The 21,643-nt window shown below is 41.2% G+C and overlaps 1 protein-coding gene and 1 pseudogene across 4 annotated transcripts; both read left to right on the forward strand.

The window, feature by feature from the left end:
- Window positions 1-388: 388 nt before the first annotated feature.
- On the forward strand, window positions 389-14,200 carry LOC147558565 (bifunctional nitrilase/nitrile hydratase NIT4B-like). 4 transcript variants are annotated; one of them, XM_086660267.1, is made up of 6 exons: window positions 389-596; window positions 1,719-1,910; window positions 2,322-2,615; window positions 13,022-13,306; window positions 13,799-14,066; window positions 14,122-14,200. In XM_086660267.1, the coding sequence occupies exons 1-5, from the start codon at window positions 506-508 to the stop codon at window positions 13,954-13,956; spliced, it is 1,020 nt and encodes a 339-aa protein (XP_086516393.1). In that variant the 5' UTR covers window positions 389-505; the 3' UTR covers window positions 13,957-14,066; window positions 14,122-14,200. The 4 variants fall into 4 exon arrangements, with proteins under 4 accessions (XP_086516393.1, XP_086516392.1, XP_086516390.1 ...); XM_086660266.1 differs by having other exon boundaries at window positions 412-596; window positions 13,799-14,036; window positions 14,092-14,200; XM_086660264.1 differs by having other exon boundaries at window positions 443-596; window positions 1,686-1,910.
- A 4,081-nt stretch (window positions 14,201-18,281) lies between these two features.
- Window positions 18,282-21,420, forward strand: LOC147558566 (uncharacterized; annotated as a pseudogene).
- The last annotated feature ends 223 nt before the right edge of the window (window positions 21,421-21,643 follow it).

The raw sequence follows: 21,643 nt of genomic DNA on the forward strand, positions 1-21,643 counted from the left end.
TGATTATCACCCTAAAAAATGTAGAAAAAAAATGGAGATTATGGGGCCAAAAAGAGAAAAATCAGTTCATAGATTTAAAATGAAGTTGCCCCTATATTAAATCTAGTGGCCAAAGCCTATCTTCGAGATTTTCTGATCTCTCCATGTCCCAAAGCCGCAACCTTCTTTTTTCTCCTCCATCTGCCTAAAGATGAGAAAATCTCATTAGTAATTCAAGATTATGTCCTTCAGTTTGTTCCTACCCAAGTTACCCAACAAAAATCAGGTCAAGTCAAGTTTGTTCCTACCGGCCAAGTACCCAACAAAAATGAGGTCAAGTCAAGTTGGTCATTTTTAACCAAAAAAAGAAAAAAATTATCAAAGGAATTACCTAATCAAATATAACAACTTGTTTGCATATAAGAGAAGACTAGAGAAGGGAATCATATGGTCAGAAAGAGAGGATAAAGGTGTCAGTATCAGTACCCTCACAGCTTCCTCCTGTCTCCAGCTGACCTAAGTTGAGATGGACTCCTACTCCTCCTCCTCTTCCTCTGCTGTCCGAGTAACCGTTGTTCAAGCTTCCACCATCTTCTACGATACTCCCGCCACTTTAGGTATTTACCTAGTTACATACCCTCTCTCTCTCTTCTCTGTCTATAGTTTTAACCTTCCATGATTTAACAAATTCTAATTTAGATACTCTAGGTTATATAATTACTTTGTTAACTTGAGAGATCAGTCAAGTTGTGTGTTCAAAGAATTATATTTTCTACTTTTTAAAATAAAGAAAATTAAGGATGAAGAAATGGAAAGTTGGTGGGTAAAAGTAAAATAAAAAATATTGAGAAGAAAAAAGGGGTCCAAATCTAGGTCACTAACATGAACACCCAACAGTCTGCCACCCTTTGGTGCAACGGTTGGACAGACCTCTTAAGCCGTGAGATCGAGTCTCGGTGGAAGCAGCTTACCATCAAGATTTTTTCAATGCCTTGTAACGGCTAACGTAGATAGTAGTCGATTTCTCAAAAAAAAAACATGAACACTCAACCCCCTAACTGTCAATACCATCTATAATATTTTTTAATTAAGATTTGAAATAATAATTACCTTCATGCTCTTGCGGGTCTCTAAAATAATTACGTTTATGTCATCAAGGAGTTAATAAAATCTCTTATTGGAAATAAAATTGTAAGAAGAACTCGTAAGATCTTATGTGCCAGTTAAAGTTTTAGAGATTGAGTCTCTCATTGGAGAATGGAGATGCTTTAAGACTAACGGTATATCTAACTTCAAGTTTATTTTCAGATTAGTTCAGTTTAAGTATTAATTCCAGCCGTCCAGGTTTACCAATAAAGTGGCGTTTTTTTCTCATTGTTTGAATCGGATTTGTCGGAATCTGATTTTTTTCTACTCAAATGGACCCAAAATTAACTCAAATCAGTCATTTAGACAGGTCAGACAAAAATAAACATTCTAAAATCCCACTAGAGTTTTCAGACGTCGAGTCAAAGTTCAAATCTGACTTAAAAAACAAACAAATACTATTCGAAACTTTAGTTGTTTACGTAATTATTATAGCAATCATGAACCTCCATTGAAGATTTTCAGCAACCAGTTTAGAACAAAGATTTTTCAGAAATTTGTTCTTAATATTTGGGGACTAGGCTAACTAAAGCTTCTTTTTATCCGAGAGTTCCTGATAGTGAATTCTTATATGGTTGTTAATGCGAGAGTAGACAAAGCAGACAGATTGATTTCTGATGCAGCTAGTAATGGGGCACAGTTAGTTGTGTTTCCTGAGGCATTTATTGGAGGTTACCCTCGTGGCTCAACCTTCAGCTATGGTATCAGTATCATATATTGCTCAGGCGACGTCAAGGGCGAAGAGGACTTCCAAAAGTATCACGGCTCAGCCATTGATGTACCAGGTGAATGTTCTTTCTGCTCTTACTATCGTTCACTCTGTTTTTTTTTTTTTTTTTTGCTTTGTTGTTTCACTCTACTTTAGCATGTCGCGTGCATCAAAGATAGGAATTTCATGTTATGAATGAAACATAACTATAGATGTTCGAGTACTGACAATGACCGAATATGACAATTGAGCTTGTAAATTTTCAGAGTACTGACAATGATTGAAGATTCGCTCTGTCTTCCTTACTTTGTCGATGGATTTCCTTTGTCCATGCCTGAATATTCTCACAAACGGCTCACGTCTTGCTTTCTTTGAGCCACACACATTGGCTCGGCTACAACACCATCTTAAGACTTAAATTTTATGATTATCTGACTCAAAACCAGTTGCTTGTATCGTGAATTTGGTTCTGCAATCATGTTTATAGGTCCAGAAGTTGAGCGATTGGAAGCAATGGCTCGAAAGTACAAAGTGTATTTGGTAATGGGTGTAATAGAAAGAGAAGCATACACACTCTATTGTACAGTTCTTTTTTTCGATCCCCAGGGTAATTACCTTGGGAAACATCGGAAACTCATGCCGACGGCACTAGAACGTATTATATGGGGTTTTGGAGATGGATCAACAATTCCTGTCTATGAGACTCCTATTGGAAAAATAGGTGCTCTTATTTGTTGGGAGAACAGAATGCCCCTTCTAAGAACCGCAATGTATGGCAAAGGTAAACAAACATTTACTCTTTTTCTTTTTTTACTCGAAATCTGTTTAGGAGTTAATGAATTATAAATAGAGTCAGAAGAAATGGTTCGATCTGATAGATCCATAAACCGCGATCCTAGTACATATAGATACAAACGTCCCAGTCAGAGCATAGAAGTTGTGTTAGAACTAAAAATCGCGGAAGCTATCGAACCTATCTAGAAATTGATCCGACTATGAAGATTAATCGAAAAAGCTAAGCCAAAATCAAATATGCAAACAGAAATTAACGAGGTTCGGCCTAAAGCCTACGTCCTCGGGCGAACAAGAAATCTTTATTGAAGGATAGATGAAGACGACTCTCACAACCCGCAAGTTCGTCCCAAGATGGTACCGTATAGAAATTAACCTTCTATACTAGATCTTCGACGACCGAGAAATTTAACACCGCTCAAAAACTATGAAAAATTTCTCTCACTCTTGCTCTCTCTCTAGCTCTCTAAAGAAGAGTTGTTGTTGCTTGTGTTGGTGTTGATTAGATTGGACCCAAGACCCCCTATTTATATTATAATATAAGCCGGTGGAGGAACCAAATTTTGGAAACCAATTCCAATTTAGAATTGGAAACCAAAACTAAACCGCCAAAAATTGAAGCATCCTAAACCGCCTCCAATTGCACAAACCGCCATAGCCAATTTCCAAACCGCCTCTGCCTCTCACAATTCTCCACCTCGTACACAATTTGATACACCTCAAATTTTGGACGAACACCAGGATACTCCTTGTAAGACATATCTGCTTCTTGTAACTTCATCCGACTGCACCATATGACCATGGCTGCCTACGTACCCTTTTATAGGATCAAGCCTACCGTAGTTCTACCAATCCTTCACATAAAGTTTACCTTGTCGCCATTACGCCCTTTCGGGCAACTTAACACGAGCCGATTTGTAGCAATTCCAGACAATGCTGAAACTTGCTACACGTCACCACTTTAGTCAACATGTCTGCGGGATTCTCATCTGCGTGTACCTTCATGAGAGAAACATCACCTTCCTCTATGACATCTCGTACAAAGTGATACCTGACATCGATATGCTTAGTGCGAGCATGATGAACCTGATTCTTCGCCAAGTGAATTGCTCTTTGACTATCACACCATACATCTACGCACTCCTGCTTAATCCCCAGATCGTCCAGAAGACCCCACAACCACAATGCTTCCTTCACACCCTCGGCCATAGCCATATACTCGGTCTCCGTAGTAGATAACGCAACTGTAGATTGTAACATCGATCGCCAACTAACTGGAGCACCATGTACCCTAAATACATAACCAGTAGTAGATCGTCTTCTATCTAGATCGCCATCATAATCTGAGTCAACATAACCGCTTACCTGACATGTGTCTCCACCAAAGCACAAACCCGTATCAACGGTACCCTTCAAGTACCTCAAGACCCACTTCACAGCTTCCCAATGTGTCTTCCCGGGTTTGCCATAAACCTACTAACCACACTGACCGCTTGTGAAATATCCGGACGAGTACACACCATAGCGTACATCAAACTGCCAACTGCACTAGCATACGGTACACGATCCATATGATTCTTCTCCACCGTAGTAGTGGGAGATTGTTTTCCCGAGAGCCTAAAGTGTGGTGCCAAAGGTGTTGACACCGCCTTCGCATTCTGCATCCCGAATCGAGAAATTACTCGTTCGATGTGACCTTTCTGATTCAAGTACAGTTTCTTACTTGATCGCTCTCTCTTAATCTCCATTCCCAGTATTTTCTTTGCAACGCCCATGTCTTTCATCTCAAACTCTTGACTGAGTTGAGATTTCAACTTATTTATCTCCACCATGCTTCGAGAAGCAATAAGCATGTCATCCACATACAAAAGGAGATAAATAAAGTCACTTTCGCGAAGCTTCTTGGTGTATACACAACAATCATAGTCACTTCTGCGAAAACCATGCTTTAGCATGAAAAAATCAAATCGTTTGTACCATTGGCGAGGGGATTGTTTCAATCCGTAAAGAAATTTCCTCAAACGACATACTTGATTTTCTTTGCCCTCAACCTTGTATCCCTCTGGTTGAGCCATATAAATTTCTTCTTCCAAATCTCCGTGCAAGAAGGCGGTTTTAACATCGAGTTGTTCCAGCTCAAGATCACTGTGAGCAACAATACTCAACAGCACCCGAATAGAAGTATGTTTCACGACCGGTGAGAAAATCTCATTGTAGTCGACCCCTTCTTTCTGTGCATAACCCTTGGCCACTAGTCTTGCCTTATACCTTGTACCTTTGATCTCGGAAGAATCCTCTTTCTTCTTGTACACCCATTTACAACCAATAACAGACTTACCTTCGGGCAATGGGACAACCTCCCATGTCTTGTTCTTGTGAAGAGACTCCATCTCTTCTTGCATAGCAATCAACCAACTCTCTCTTTCCGCCGCGGTGATAGCTTGTTTGAAGGTGACCGGCTCGTTGTCTTCCACCGAGAGTGCATATTCAACCACATTTGCCTGCCCGTAGTGCCTAAGAGGTTTGTCTGACCCTAACCTCTGTACCGGCTTATATAACCGTTTCGGCCTAGTGTGTACCGAAACATCCTGCTGTTGTTGTTGTAAAACTTGTGTACCTTCCCCTTGAACCTCCTCATGATCGGGTTCATCAATTTCCTCATCCTGAGTATTATCCTGATGCGCCACCTGATCATGATTCCTAGAAACCCGTTGGTCTTCGATTTCTACTTCCACTACTTGAGCTTTAGTAGACCCAACATCACCACAACTAGGCACCGTAGCTTTCGTCATAGCTACAATAGATGACTCATCAAACACCACATCTCTGCTGATTACAAACTTCTTGTCTTCCGTACACCATAACCGATAACCCTTGACTCCTGTAGCATATCCTAAGAAAATTGCCTTCTTTGCTCTATTGTCAAGTTTGTTACCTTTAACATGGTAATAGGCCGTACAACCGAAAACCTTAAGTCTCCCGTAATCTGCATGTTCACCTGACCACACCTCGTAAGGTATGTCGCCATCTAAAGAAGAATGTGGAGACCTGTTCACAATATAACAAGCTGTAGCAACAGATTCTGCCCACCATTCTACGCCTAATCCCGAATTGGAGCGCATACATCTAGCCTTCTCAAGTAGTGTACGGTTCAATCTCTCTGCGACTCCATTCTGCTGAGGTGTGTTTACTATTGTCCAGTGCCTCACAATGCCTTCCTGATTACAAAACTCCTTGAATGCCCCATTCGTGTACTCGGTCCCATTATCCGACCTTAACGTCTTCAGCTTTCGACCAGTTTTGTTCTCAACCATTGCTTTCCACACCAGGAATGTGTTGAATACCTCATTCTTATGCTTCAGAAAATAAAGCCAGACAAATCTCGAATGATCATCAACGAATGTAACAAAATACCTGGAACCACCCTTGGAAGGTAACTTTGCCGGTCCCCAGACATCGGTATGTACGTAGTCTAATACCTCTTTGCTCCTGTGCTTGCTTGAAAAGAACGTCACCCTGTGTGCCTTCCCGAACACACAATGCTCACAAAACTCCATGCAAGGCTTCTTCATGTCCTTCAACAAGCCTTTCCCGCACATTAAAGATAAACCCTTTTCTGACATATGCCCAAGGCGCATATGCCAAAGCCTCGTACTAGCCGTTGGATCCCTTCCACTGATTCCTACTGCTACATCTCCAGTAATTGTTGTCCCCAAAAGTTTGTATAAATTACCGTAACGAGTACCTCTCATTACCACCAAAGAACCCTTAACGACTTTTATGGAGCCATTCTCTATAATTATCTTACAGCCGTTCCGCTCCAACACACCAAGGGAAATTAGATTTTTCCGCAAATCGGGTATGTGTCTTACGTCCGTCAATGTTCTCACCACTCCATCGTGCATCTTGATCCGTATTGTTCCGAGTCCCACAGTTTTACATATACTATCATCACCCAGTATAACTGTACCACCATCTATACTCCTATAGGTAGTAAACCACTCCCTATTTGGGCACATATGGTGTGACGCTCCTGAATCAAGCATCCACTTATCGAAGATCTTCTCAGATACCTCTGTCACCGAGAAACATTCGTCCGCCTCTTCTGACACATATCCCGCCTCTTGCATCTCTTGTTTCTCCTTGTAGCCTTCGTTCTTTTGCTTCAACTTTCTCTTTGGACAAGCCGCTTTAAAGTGGCCAAGCTCACCACAACTAAAGAACGTTTTCTTGAAAGAGCCTCTAGATTTGGATCTAGATTTCCCGCCCTTTCCCTTTCCCCTTTCATTACTCCTCCCCCTCGTTACAAACAACCCTTGTGCTTGTTCTTTGTCTACTCCACCCGACGCCATACTGCTAGTAGCAACCTTACGAAGGTCATCCGCTAATAGCGAATTTCTCGTCTCTTCCATGCTTAGACTATCACCAACAAGCATCAAAGTTTGAACAAGGTTCTCATAGGATTTAGGCAATGAAAGTAACAATATGAGGACTTGGTCCTCATCCTCAACCTTAACATCAATATCCTTCAAATCTGAGATAATCCTGTCAAACCTATTCACATATTCCTGAATAGAAGAACCCTCTTCCATTCTACATGTGAATAATTTGGATTTTAAGTAGACCCGATTCGTTAAAGTTTTCGTCATGAAACTGCTTTCTAGTTTTAACCACACACCCGCCGCCGTTGTTTCTTCGTCTACTAGGAACGCCACGTCCCTCTCCAGACACAACATAATGGTAGCCCGTGCTTCGAGATCTAACTCTTCCCAATCCTCATCTGACATATCTCCTGGTTTCTTTCCCGTCAACGTCTTGTGTAATTTCTGCGAGATTAACAGATTCTTCATCTGCATCCGCCAATAAGAAAAATCGTTTTTCCCATTGAACTTCTCTATCTCATATTTCCCTGCTTTGACCGTACCACTTCTCGATCCCATCTTCTCTTCGTTCAATCTCAACAAGGCTCTGATACCAATTGTTAAAACTAAAAGTCGCGGAAGCTATCGAACCTATCTAGAAATTGATCCGACTATGAAGATTAATCGAAAAAGCTAAGCCAAAATCAAATATGCAAACAGAAATTAACGAGGTTCGGCCTAAAGCCTACGTCCTCGGGCGAACAAGAAATCTTTATTGAAGGATAGATGAAGACGACTCACACAACCCGCAAGTTCGTCCCAAGATGGTACCGTATAGAAATTAACCTTCTATACTAGATCTTCGACGACCGAGAAATTTAACACCGCTCAAAAACTATGAAAAATTTCTCTCACTCTTGCTCTCTCTCTAGCTCTCTAAAGAAGAGTTGTTGTTGCTTGTGTTGGTGTTGATTAGATTGGACCCAAGACCCCCTATTTATATTATAATATAAGCCGGTGGAGGAACCAAAGTTTGGAAACCAATTCCAATTTAGAATTGGAAACCAAAACTAAACCGCCAAAAATTGAAGCATCCTAAACCGCCTCCAATTGCACAAACCGCCATAGCCAATTTCCAAACCGCCTCTGCCTCTCACAATTCTCCACCTCGTACACAATTTGATACACCTCAAATTTTGGACGAACACCAGGATACTCCTTGTAAGACATATCTGCTTCTTGTAACTTCATCCGACTGCACCATATGACCATGGCTGCCTACGTACCCTTTTATAGGATCAAGCCTACCGTAGTTCTACCAATCCTTCACATAAAGTTTACCTTGTCGCCATTACGCCCTTTCGGGCAACTTAACACGAGCCGATTTGTAGCAATTCCAGACAATGCTGAAACTTGCTACACGTCACCACTTTAGTCAACATGTCTGCGGGATTCTCATCTGTGTGTACCTTCATGAGAGAAACATCACCTTCCTCTATGACATCTCGTACAAAGTGATACCTGACATCGATATGCTTAGTGCGAGCATGATGAACCTGATTCTTCGCCAAGTGAATTGCTCTTTGACTATCACACCATACATCTACGCACTCCTGCTTAATCCCCAGATCGTCCAGAAGACCCCACAACCACAATGCTTCCTTCACACCCTCGGCCATAGCCATATACTCGGTCTCCGTAGTAGATAACGCAACTGTAGATTGTAACATCGATCGCCAACTAACTGGAGCACCATGTACCCTAAATACATAACCAGTAGTAGATCGTCTTCTATCTAGATCGCCATCATAATCTGAGTCAACATAACCGCTTACCTGACATGTGTCTCCACCAAAGCACAAACCCGTATCAACGGTACCCTTCAAGTACCTCAAGACCCACTTCACAGCTTCCCAATGTGTCTTCCCGGGTTTGCCATAAACCTACTAACCACACTGACCGCTTGTGAAATATCCGGACGAGTACACACCATAGCGTACATCAAACTGCCAACTGCACTAGCATACGGTACACGATCCATATGATTCTTCTCCACCGTAGTAGTGGGAGATTGTTTTCCCGAGAGCCTAAAGTGTGGTGCCAAAGGTGTTGACACCGCCTTCGCATTCTGCATCCCGAATCGAGAAATTACTCGTTCGATGTGACCTTTCTGATTCAAGTACAGTTTCTTACTTGATCGCTCTCTCTTAATCTCCATTCCCAGTATTTTCTTTGCAACGCCCATGTCTTTCATCTCAAACTCTTGACTGAGTTGAGATTTCAACTTATTTATCTCCACCATGCTTCGAGAAGCAATAAGCATGTCATCCACATACAAAAGGAGATAAATAAAGTCACTTTCGCGAAGCTTCTTGATGTATACACAACAATCATAGTCACTTCTGCGAAAACCATGCTTTAGCATGAAAAAATCAAATCGTTTGTACCATTGGCGAGGGGATTGTTTCAATCCGTAAAGAAATTTCCTCAAACGACATACTTGATTTTCTTTGCCCTCAACCTTGTATCCCTCTGGTTGAGCCATATAAATTTCTTCTTCCAAATCTCCGTGCAAGAAGGCGGTTTTAACATCGAGTTGTTCCAGCTCAAGATCACTGTGAGCAACAATACTCAACAGCACCCGAATAGAAGTATGTTTCACGACCGGTGAGAAAATCTCATTGTAGTCGACCCCTTCTTTCTGTGCATAACCCTTGGCCACTAGTCTTGCCTTATACCTTGTACCTTTGATCTCGGAAGAATCCTCTTTCTTCTTGTACACCCATTTACAACCAATAACAGACTTACCTTCGGGCAATGGGACAACCTCCCATGTCTTGTTCTTGTGAAGAGACTCCATCTCTTCTTGCATAGCAATCAACCAACTCTCTCTTTCCGCCGCGGTGATAGCTTGTTTGAAGGTGACCGGCTCGTTGTCTTCCACCGAGAGTGCATATTCAACCACATTTGCCTGCCCGTAGTGCCTAAGAGGTTTGTCTGACCCTAACCTCTGTACCGGCTTATATAACCGTTTCGGCCTAGTGTGTACCGAAACATCCTGCTGTTGTTGTTGTAAAACTTGTGTACCTTCCCCTTGAACCTCCTCATGATCGGGTTCATCAATTTCCTCATCCTGAGTATTATCCTGATGCGCCACCTGATCATGATTCCTAGAAACCCGTTGGTCTTCGATTTCTACTTCCACTACTTGAGCTTTAGTAGACCCAACATCACCACAACTAGGCACCGTAGCTTTCGTCATAGCTACAATAGATGACTCATCAAACACCACATCTCTGCTGATTACAAACTTCTTGTCTTCCGTACACCATAACCGATAACCCTTGACTCCTGTAGCATATCCTAAGAAAATTGCCTTCTTTGCTCTATTGTCAAGTTTGTTACCTTTAACATGGTAATAGGCCGTACAACCGAAAACCTTAAGTCTCCCGTAATCTGCATGTTCACCTGACCACACCTCGTAAGGTATGTCGCCATCTAAAGAAGAATGTGGAGACCTGTTCACAATATAACAAGCTGTAGCAACAGATTCTGCCCACCATTCTACGCCTAATCCCGAATTGGAGCGCATACATCTAGCCTTCTCAAGTAGTGTACGGTTCAATCTCTCTGCGACTCCATTCTGCTGAGGTGTGTTTACTATTGTCCAGTGCCTCACAATGCCTTCCTGATTACAAAACTCCTTGAATGCCCCATCCGTGTACTCGGTCCCATTATCCGACCTTAACGTCTTCAGCTTTCGACCAGTTTTGTTCTCAACCATTGCTTTCCACACCAGGAATGTGTTGAATACCTCATTCTTATGCTTCAGAAAATAAAGCCAGACAAATCTCGAATGATCATCAACGAATGTAACAAAATACCTGGAACCACCCTTGGAAGGTAACTTTGCCGGTCCCCAGACATCGGTATGTACGTAGTCTAATACCTCTTTGCTCCTGTGCTTGCTTGAAAAGAACGTCACCCTGTGTGCCTTCCCGAACACACAATGCTCACAAAACTCCATGCAAGGCTTCTTCATGTCCTTCAACAAGCCTTTCCCGCACATTAAAGATAAACCCTTTTCTGACATATGCCCAAGGCGCATATGCCAAAGCCTCGTACTAGCCGTTGGATCCCTTCCACTGATTCCTACTGCTACATCTCCAGTAATTGTTGTCCCCAAAAGTTTGTATAAATTACCGTAACGAGTACCTCTCATTACCACCAAAGAACCCTTAACGACTTTTATGGAGCCATTCTCTATAATTATCTTACAGCCGTTCCGCTCCAACACACCAAGGGAAATTAGATTTTTCCGCAAATCGGGTATGTGTCTTACGTCCGTCAATGTTCTCACCACTCCATCGTGCATCTTGATCCGTATTGTTCCGAGTCCCACAGTTTTACATATACTATCATCACCCAGTATAACTGTACCACCATCTATACTCCTATAGGTAGTAAACCACTCCCTATTTGGGCACATATGGTGTGACGCTCCTGAATCAAGCATCCACTTATCGAAGATCTTCTCAGATACCTCTGTCACCGAGAAACATTCGTCCGCCTCTTCTGACACATATCCCGCCTCTTGCATCTCTTGTTTCTCCTTGTAGCCTTCGTTCTTTTGCTTCAACTTTCTCTTTGGACAAGCCGCTTTAAAGTGGCCAAGCTCACCACAACTAAAGAACGTTTTCTTGAAAGAGCCTCTAGATTTGGATCTAGATTTCCCGCCCTTTCCCTTTCCCCTTTCATTACTCCTCCCCCTCGTTACAAACAACCCTTGTGCTTGTTCTTTGTCTACTCCACCCGACGCCATACTGCTAGTAGCAACCTTACGAAGGTCATCCGCTAATAGCGAATTTCTCGTCTCTTCCATGCTTAGACTATCACCAACAAGCATCAAAGTTTGAACAAGGTTCTCATAGGATTTAGGCAATGAAAGTAACAATATGAGGACTTGGTCCTCATCCTCAACCTTAACATCAATATCCTTCAAATCTGAGATAATCCTGTCAAACCTATTCACATATTCCTGAATAGAAGAACCCTCTTCCATTCTACATGTGAATAATTTGGATTTTAAGTAGACCCGATTCGTTAAAGTTTTCGTCATGAAACTGCTTTCTAGTTTTAACCACACACCCGCCGCCGTTGTTTCTTCGTCTACTAGGAACGCCACGTCCCTCTCCAGACACAACATAATGGTAGCCCGTGCTTCGAGATCTAACTCTTCCCAATCCTCATCTGACATATCTCCTGGTTTCTTTCCCGTCAACGTCTTGTGTAATTTCTGCGAGATTAACAGATTCTTCATCTGCATCCGCCAATAAGAAAAATCGTTTTTCCCATTGAACTTCTCTATCTCATATTTCCCTGCTTTGACCGTACCACTTCTCGATCCCATCTTCTCTTCGTTCAATCTCAACAAGGCTCTGATACCAATTGTTAAAACTAAAAGTCGCGGAAGCTATCGAACCTATCTAGAAATTGATCCGACTATGAAGATTAATCGAAAAAGCTAAGCCAAAATCAAATATGCAAACAGAAATTAACGAGGTTCGGCCTAAAGCCTACGTCCTCGGGCGAACAAGAAATCTTTATTGAAGGATAGATGAAGACGACTCACACAACCCGCAAGTTCGTCCCAAGATGGTACCGTATAGAAATTAACCTTCTATACTAGATCTTCGACGACCGAGAAATTTAACACCGCTCAAAAACTATGAAAAATTTCTCTCACTCTTGCTCTCTCTCTAGCTCTCTAAAGAAGAGTTGTTGTTGCTTGTGTTGGTGTTGATTAGATTGGACCCAAGACCCCCTATTTATATTATAATATAAGCCGGTGGAGGAACCAAATTTTGGAAACCAATTCCAATTTAGAATTGGAAACCAAAACTAAACCGCCAAAAATTGAAGCATCCTAAACCGCCTCCAATTGCACAAACCGCCATAGCCAATTTCCAAACCGCCTCTGCCTCTCACAAGTTGGTTTTATCTTCCTATCTCATGAAATTTGAAACTTTTGTAGGCGTCGAAATATATTGTGCACCTACTGCTGATTCAAGGGATGTTTGGCAGGCATCCATGACTCATATTGCCTTAGAGGGAGGATGCTTTGTTCTGTCGGCGAATCAGTTTTGCCGAAGGAAGGATTACCCACCTCCACCGGAATATAAATATGTAGGAGCAGATGGGGAAGAGCCACCACCAGATTCTGTTGTATGTCCTGGAGGAAGTGTCATCATTTCACCATTGGGGACTATTTTGGCTGGACCCAATTATGAAGGAGAAGCCCTTATCTCAGCTGATCTAGGTAAACTTTCTCCTTTGATAGAATAAATATAAGAATATTAGACTCTCAGAAGATATCTCAATTATGCTTTGTAATGTGGGCTCTGTTTTTGAACAGTTGCACCCAAGGTAGACCTAGTTTAGGTCGACAACCCTAGCTTGTGTGCCCTGCTTAAAAACCCGGTCGATTACCTTAGCCTGGTAAGACCCATACAGGCCGGCCGCGCACCTCGACTATATATGTTTAATCATGCTCTTCTCTTTAAATGTGGAGTTGGGAGAATCCAATCCTTGGTTAATTGGCTTTTCATCAAGTACAAGACTTAATACTCTCGGCTACGTATAACCGGACTGACAAACGGCGGGAATTAACTGATCCCAACACGCCCTGTCGCCCTTCCATTTTCGGCATTGTAGTCCATCTTACCACCATGCATCTTCTTTTCTCTTCATTCTTTTTCAGTTTTGTTTTGACCGAGTTTTGATCATGTAAAATTTCGTTTTGATGTTGTAGACCTACGAGAAATAGCAAGAGCAAAGTTTCATTTCGATGTGGTTGGACATTATTCTAGACCTGATGTGCTGAGCCTAATTGTGAAAGATCATACTACTACTCCAGTTTCTTTTTCATCTGGTGCAGCCAAGACTGGACCCATTCAGAAGCCGCAGTGAAGTCTTGACTTGTAGAGAACCAGACTATTGGTTTCACTCTTGTCATGTATATTTCTCATCTTCCCTTTGTTAATAATGTAGCACTACTAATAAGACTTTGGTTTCTATATAATCTTCCCTTTGTTAATAATGTAGCACTACTAATAAGACTTTGGTTTCTATATAAAAAAATAATAGCAAGACTTGGATTAATATCCAATGTTGTAATGGTTTCTCCTTAATGATATGACTCGTAATCGAGAAATCATCCGTACTAGATAATATTTCCAAGTATACTTTGAGTACGAATCCAAGCTTTTCAAACAAGGAATTATGTTAATGAAGTACCCTTGATAAGTACAAGGGATGGTAACGAAAATAAATTAAATGAACTAGTTGATGAACTAAATCGAACCAAACTAAACTAATATGTTTTCCCAATCCAAGCCTGTTCGGTGCTGGTTTGAACATATAAGACTGATGTACCATTACGAAAAACAATGATATATTTAGTAATCCATCATATAGACTAGGTGGAAAATCTCATGACTCATTCCCCAATTATATTATCATATGATTGAAAAATACAATTTAACCTTTTTTTTGTTGCTGAAATGATACAATTTAACCTTGTTCATGGTAGACCTCACACTGTCACTGTCACACATGAAACTTAAATTAATTTTAATGCTTTAAACAATGTAATATTTTGCAATAAATTGAACCGAGCAATCGTACCAAACCAAATGAACCGAAGACTCAGTTGGTTCGTTTTGTTTTAATAGAAATTTGTGAGTAACCAGCGAAGTCCACCACTAATAAAAATTATGATACTTTGCTCATGTATCAAAAACGATATCCCCGTCTAACTTTAAGAACAGTTTCACGTAAGCAAAGAAACCCCATTAACAAAAATATCATATTTTGAACCTCTCATCTTATTTGATTATATTGAGTTCGATACTGAGAAACAAATTTAGTGCTTTAAGTGGACCACTTTACATGTGTTTTGAATGGCGCCACCGTCTTGGGAAAAAAAAAAGTTAGTTATTTGGGTACGAAAATTTGACGTGAATATTATTTGCCAAATTTCTGTTGTTTACCCCAAATCTCCACCACCATTTTTTCTTTTGTGTGGGCAAGGGTTGTCGGCAAACTGTCATTGTCTACTACCTTTAATGTATTTTCTTTAGATCTTCCAAGTTCCAGCTGCATCTTCAGGGGAAGTTTTGCGTCAGTCCGACATGATGCAAACGACCATGGGCATGGTGGGGAATCTGGAGGCCGAGATTGTCCAGGCTTTCGTTTCTCACCTAATAACAGTCCCAAAGTAAATGATTCAATTGGCATCAAGCGACCTCCAGAAACGGGAATTACCTTCGGAGGAAAAAAGGACGTTTGAGTACATTTCTCGAGTTGAGGCCCAGAACGCTACACCGAAAGTGACGATTGGGTTGAGCCTCCCTGTTCACAAATAATCGATGGCAGCTAATCTTGTTCTCGAAGGGAAGAAGGCTCGAAGAGTTTGCAATGACGCGCAACGAACTCTTGCTTTCCGCGCATTAAACCACTCTTCATTAAAGCCTTAGAATCCGATAGACGCGCGCAGAAAGGACTTACTCACAAAAGAGGAATAATAGGCACTAATAATAAGAGTGGCTTGCAGGGAGTTTTTTTTTTGTTGAAAAAAAAGAGGAATAATAGGCAAAATTGGATTGTAGTGCCCCTAGTAATATTATGGGTTGCCTATAGTAGCATCACTTGTAACCTAAAACCCTTATCTCATTGCTGCCGTGTTGGATCCAAGAGTGAGAAGGTGGGAATTGATTTCCTTCCCATCCAATTTTGCCCTATTTTTTTAACCCTAAACCCTATACCCACTTTTAAGTTCTCAATTTTCTTCATCTTTTTTCTTTTCTTGTGGTAGCCATTAGTGTTAGAGAGAGGGAGTTTGATTCTAGAGAGGAAAACTAGGGCAAGTGAAGGTGAAGAAGGAGGCATCAGGCTTGGTGATTTTTCTTTGTTGTTCTTGGTGTGGAGCTTGGTTTACTTCGACTCTAAGGTAGATTTCTACTCCTCTAGGGCTTGAATAGCCATTTTTATAGAAAACCTAGACAAATTAGATAACACTACAAACCCTAGATTTTAGTATTACTTGAACATAGATTAGGGTTCTTGACATTAATATATATATGCTAGAAGTAGTAGATCTATATTCCTACAAACTCATTTTTGGTCACTTTGAATCTCATCTATGTGTTACATTTTGAGGATATTTGCTATAATGATGATGAGACATGGAAATGTCCCATCTGAGTCTCTTAATTTAGGCAAGTTAGTCTCTCTAGAGCAGTTACTCTCAAGAATTACTCTCTTTTATGTTCAGGTACCTTTTTACAGAGTTACGCGTGCAAAACGGATAAAGTCGGAAAGAATACAGACTAGGGGCATTTTGGTCATTTGTTGATTCTGACTTCTTGGTCAGTATTAGTGCTCGGATGGAAAGTAGAGTCCAAGACAAACCGGTAGGCGAAAACATAAGTCAAATCGGAGTCCGGATGAATAAATTAGAGCGAGTCAAAGTTCGGGTCAAATTTGGTGGACCAAGAGTCAAGAAGGACAAGTGGCATGCATCTGGCGAGAAATCGTACGAACCGGAGAAGTCGCGGGCTACCTTCTGTCACGGCCAGAGGTACACGGAGCTATTTGCGCGACCCGAAGTAATCTAACGGACGAAATAAAATCAAGTAACGTGGCCGCGGATTAAAGCATGAGCTGCAACTTATTTCGTTAGGCCGCGAAGCACAGAATCATCCGTTTGAAGCAACCAAACCCGTACGTGATTCTCTCTTCCTCCCTTATCTTCTCAAACTGATATTCAAACAGAAGATGAATCAGAGAGGGAAACCGAGAGATTGAGGAAGATATTTGGTGGGCAATCAAAACAGAAAGAGAGATAGACCCGGGAGTTAGAGAGAGAGAGAGCAAAATCAGAGAAGTCGAGATTGGAGGAGGTTTTCGGCTGGTTCTATAAAGGAGAAGGAGAATAACAGAGAAGGGGAATAATCGGGTTTTGGAAGAAGAACAGGAGAGAGAGACTGAAACCGAGAGCTTCATCAATTTAGTTTTTCTTGATTTTTTTATTTCTCATTTGTAATCTTATTATCTTAGTGAGAAATAGAGAGAGATTACTGAGGAAGAGAGAAAGTTAGAGAGAGAGCCGGATTTTAGAAAGAATAACAGAGAGAGAGAGACAGAAACCGAGAGCTTCCATGGAGTTTTTATTCATTGATTTTAATTTTATATCTTTGTCTTCTTCTTAGTAGTTCTGTCTTTGTGAGAGAGATAGAGAGAGAGAATTAACAGAGAGATTAAGAAAAGAGAGAGAAAACAGGAAGTTTAGAGAGAGAAAGAGAGTTAAGGAAGGTGAGAAAATAAATTTCCCAGAGGGAAAATATTTCCGGGAAGACGAGAAAATCGTTTTCCCAGAGGGTGCGTTTGGCAAATTTCCGGGAAAAACAGAAGGAAATCAATTCCTTAGGCTCTGTTTGGTGGGAAAATCGCAGAAAAGTAAGTTTCTTTCTTCTTTTTCTTATATTACTTCAAATGTTTATCGTTTCTAGCATGAGTAGCTAAGTCTTTTATATCTAGGGTTTTAGATGAAGTCATAATAATTATTTTAACGATTAATTTATTGAAGTTTTTACCATTTTAACGATAAAATCTTCCGGGTTTTTAGACCGAACTGTTTAGTGTAATCATTCTAGTAAGGGCACTAACCCAGTTACAAGATAAGAAACGGATTTCATCACCGTTCTCTTGCCCACATAGGTAACAACATTCACGAACCCAAACCTCACTTAAAAAGCTAAAATATTATTTAGACATCAGCCCCTAAGGTATCGAGCTCATAAGACCCTTCAAAAACAACTCGGGAAGTTGACTTTTATCTAGGCATTCTCAGAGGAAAGTCTGTAAAAAATTCTTGTCAAAAAGGCCGCCTCGAGAAGAGGAAACGTTTGCCGAAGGAAGACGGCTGTCACAACGTTCATCGTTGGTTGTCTTCCTGGAGAATTGTCTACCGACTACTCTGATCGAGTAACCTTTATAAACAGTCAAAGTTCAAGTGTTGTGGAGAAGTAGGAGCTGTCTAGATTTGTAGGGTGAATCTGACAAACCTGTCTATTGTCTAGATTTTGTTTAGGTTGCTTGGTGGAGTCAGACTGATTGTGTTTGCTTTCCTATAGGTTCCTCGTAGTGATTCTTTGGTTCGAATATCCTTGGTCGTTGGGCTCTAGTTTATGCCCAATAGATATCGTGATAAGAGAGGACGTTTCATCAGTAGAGAAGCACATTTAAGTAATCTTTTAGCGAGTCTCTCTTTGAGTGACACTATGGGTGAGAATCTAAACCAAGCCAGGGATGGAAATCAGCCTATGACACTCAGGGATTACATGAATCCCACTAGAACGTGTCAACCGTCATGCATACAGTTACCCCAATGCACGACTCAATTCGAGTTGAAACCGAGCACTATTCAAATGCTCCCTGTTTTCCGTGGGGTTGAGAACGAGAATCCCTACTACCATGTTAGGGATTTCGAAGAAATCTGTGGGACTATGAATTTCCCCAATATGCCTGACGAAATATTGAGACTTAGGTTGTTCCCTTTCTCACTGAAGGAGAAAGCAAAATCTTGGTTGTATGCCTTACAACCCCATTCCATTACTACATGGGAAGAATGGAGCAGTGCATTCCTTCTGAAATTCTTCCCGAAACACAAAACTACCTCTTTAAGGCAAAGTCTTAACAGTTTTGTGCAGCAAGAAGAAGAATCTCTCTATAAATATCTTGAGAGATTTAAAGAAATCTTACTACAGTGTCCACACCATGGTTTTGAAAAGATAAGACTAGTCCAGATTCTCTATGACGGACTAAATTACCCAACTGCATCCATGGTGGAATCATTCTGTGGTGGCGGTTTTACTCATAAATCCGCCGATGATTGCATGGCTTTTCTAGAAGATCTAGCTGAGAAATCCCAGCAATGGGAAACTTCTAGAGGACCTCCTACTAGGGCTAATCCTACTCCGAATAAAGCTGGCATCTATAGAGTTGATGAGTCAGATCTTAAACTCGCCGCCATGACGAGAAGGATAGAAGCCCTAGAACTTGGTCAGCCTAAAGCATTCAGGGAGGATCCCACTCAAGTCATGAGTGTTGGAAATGAATCCATCTCTTATCCGTGCTCGGTCTGTGGAGACCCATCTCATACTGCAAATAAGTATACCCTATTTTTTGTTCCTGACGAGAAAGAGCATGCTAATGCTCTTTATCTAAACTCTAGGCAAGATAACCGTCAGAAATATGATCCTTATTCGAACACTTACAATCCGGGTTGGAGAAATCACCCCAATTTTTCTTGGTCAAAGGGTCAGGGCCAGATTAGTAGTTCAATGAACCCTCCTGGGTTTAATGCTCCTAGGAATCCTTATGCTCAAAACCAGGGTCAATCTAGTACCCAATATCCTTCTCAGAACAAAGAGTCTTTAGAGGAAACCATGAAGCAGCTAGCTAAGGCCCAAATGGAGTTTGCACAACAGACCAACCAGACTATATCCAGTCTAAGAACCGAGGTAGGTCAACTTACAGAAGCCCTTAGGCAGAGAGAACAGGGTATATTTCCTAGTCAACCAGAGCCAAACCCGAAGGGTAAAATGTCTATGGACCAGGCCAATGCAGTAACCACCCTTAGAAGTGGTAGGGCAATTGACAATAAGGTAGGAGTTCCCGAAGATAGTGAACCAAACTCTGAACCACCAACCTTACCAACTAGTACCCCTAGTAAAGAGCCTGTGAAGGCTCCTGAGTCTGAAAACCTGCCCATTGTGCTTGAGCCATATGTTCCTAGAGCCCCTTATCCTCAGCGTCTGGTAGAACCTAAGAAGAAGTCTCAGTTTGAGGAGATAATGGAAATGTTCAAACAGGTTAGTATTAACATTCCATTATTAGATGCTATTAAACAGATCCCATCTTACGCTAAATTCCTTAAAGACATATGTACTAGAAAGCGTAAGATGAACGTGCATAAGAAAGTCTTCTTGACTAATCAAGTGAGTTCTATTATCCAACAAACCCTTCCATCTAAGTACAAAGACCCAGGAAGTCCTACATTACCATGCACCATAGGAGAACATGAGATCGAACGAGCATTATTAGATCTAGGTGCTAGTGTTAACCTCCTTCCTTACTCGGTGTACTTACAGTTAGGTTTAGGAGAAATAAAACCCACTCCTGTAGTTCTCCAGTTGGCGGATCGGTCTATTAGACGACCACGTGGAATAGTGGAAGATGTTTTAATAAAAGTTGGTGAATTCATCTTTCCTGTAGATTTCATCATCTTGGATACCGACCCAGTTCGTGATACCCAAAGTCAGATTCCCGTCATTTTAGGACGACCATTCTTAGCTACATCTGATGCTGTCATATATTGTAGGAGTGGACTCTTAAAATTGTCTTATGGAAACATGACTGTAGAGATGAACATCTATAAAGCTGGACTTTTTCCAGATGATGTTGAGGATTTTACCGAGTTGAATCTGATAGATATGTTTGTTCAGGATTCTTTACCTGAAACTTTATCTGAGGATCCCTTAGAAACACTGTTGGCTCATTTTGGCTTAGACTTTGATGAGGAGGGAAGTATCAATGAGGTAAATGCTTTGCTGGATTCTACCCCATTACTGGATACTGATAAGTGGAAAGCGAAAGTTGAACCCCTCATTTTGTCAAAGCCAATTGACTCGCCAACTTTAGAGACAAATCAACTATCATCGACCAATGAGTCCAGTGGTCCATCTATCCCAGAGTTGTCTATATCCACAGAAAAACCACCTTCCTTATAATTGAAACCCTTGCCCGACAATTTAAAGTATTCGTTTCTAGGCCCATCTGAAACTCTACCTGTCATTATTGCTTCTGAGTTAGAAAAAGAACAGGAGAGTAGACTGTTAGATGTCCTTAGAAACCACAAAGAGGCCTTAGGGTGGTCAATATCAGATTTAAAGGGTATAAGTCCTTCTGTTTGCATGCACCATATCTATCTAGAGGAAGATGCTAAACCGTCAAGGGAAATGCAACGTAGACTTAACCCTCACATGAAGGAGGTAGTTAGAGCTGAAGTTCTGAAATTATTAGGTGCGGGTATCATATACCCTATTTCAGATAGTACTTGGGTCAGTCCTGTTCAAACTGTACCCAAGAAATCAGGCATTACTGTAGTCAAGAACGAGTCAAATGAGTTAATACCCACCAGGATGACCACTGGGTGGCGTGTTTGTGTTGACTACAGGAAATTGAACACGGTCACGAGGAAAGACCATTTTCCTCTTCCTTTCATTGATCAGATGTTAGAGAGACTAGCTGGGCATAGCTACTACTGTTTCTTAGATGGCTATTCTGGCTATAATCAGATTCCTATAGCCCCTGAAGACCAAGAGAAAACCACTTTTACTTGTCCATTTGGAACTTATGCTTATCGTCGGATGCCTTTTGGGTTGTGTAATGCACCCGCCACTTTTCAAAGATGTATGATGAGCATATTTTTCGATATGGTAGAGAGGTTTCTCGAGGTCTTTATGGATGATTTTTCAATCTTTGGCTCATCATTCGATCAATGTCTGCATCACCTCACACTTGTGTTGGTTCG

Source organism: Eschscholzia californica, unplaced genomic scaffold, assembly GCF_041429995.1.
Source record: "Eschscholzia californica isolate CP2 unplaced genomic scaffold, dmEscCali1.0.p SCAF_2, whole genome shotgun sequence".
Classification (NCBI taxonomy): domain Eukaryota; kingdom Viridiplantae; phylum Streptophyta; class Magnoliopsida; order Ranunculales; family Papaveraceae; genus Eschscholzia; species Eschscholzia californica.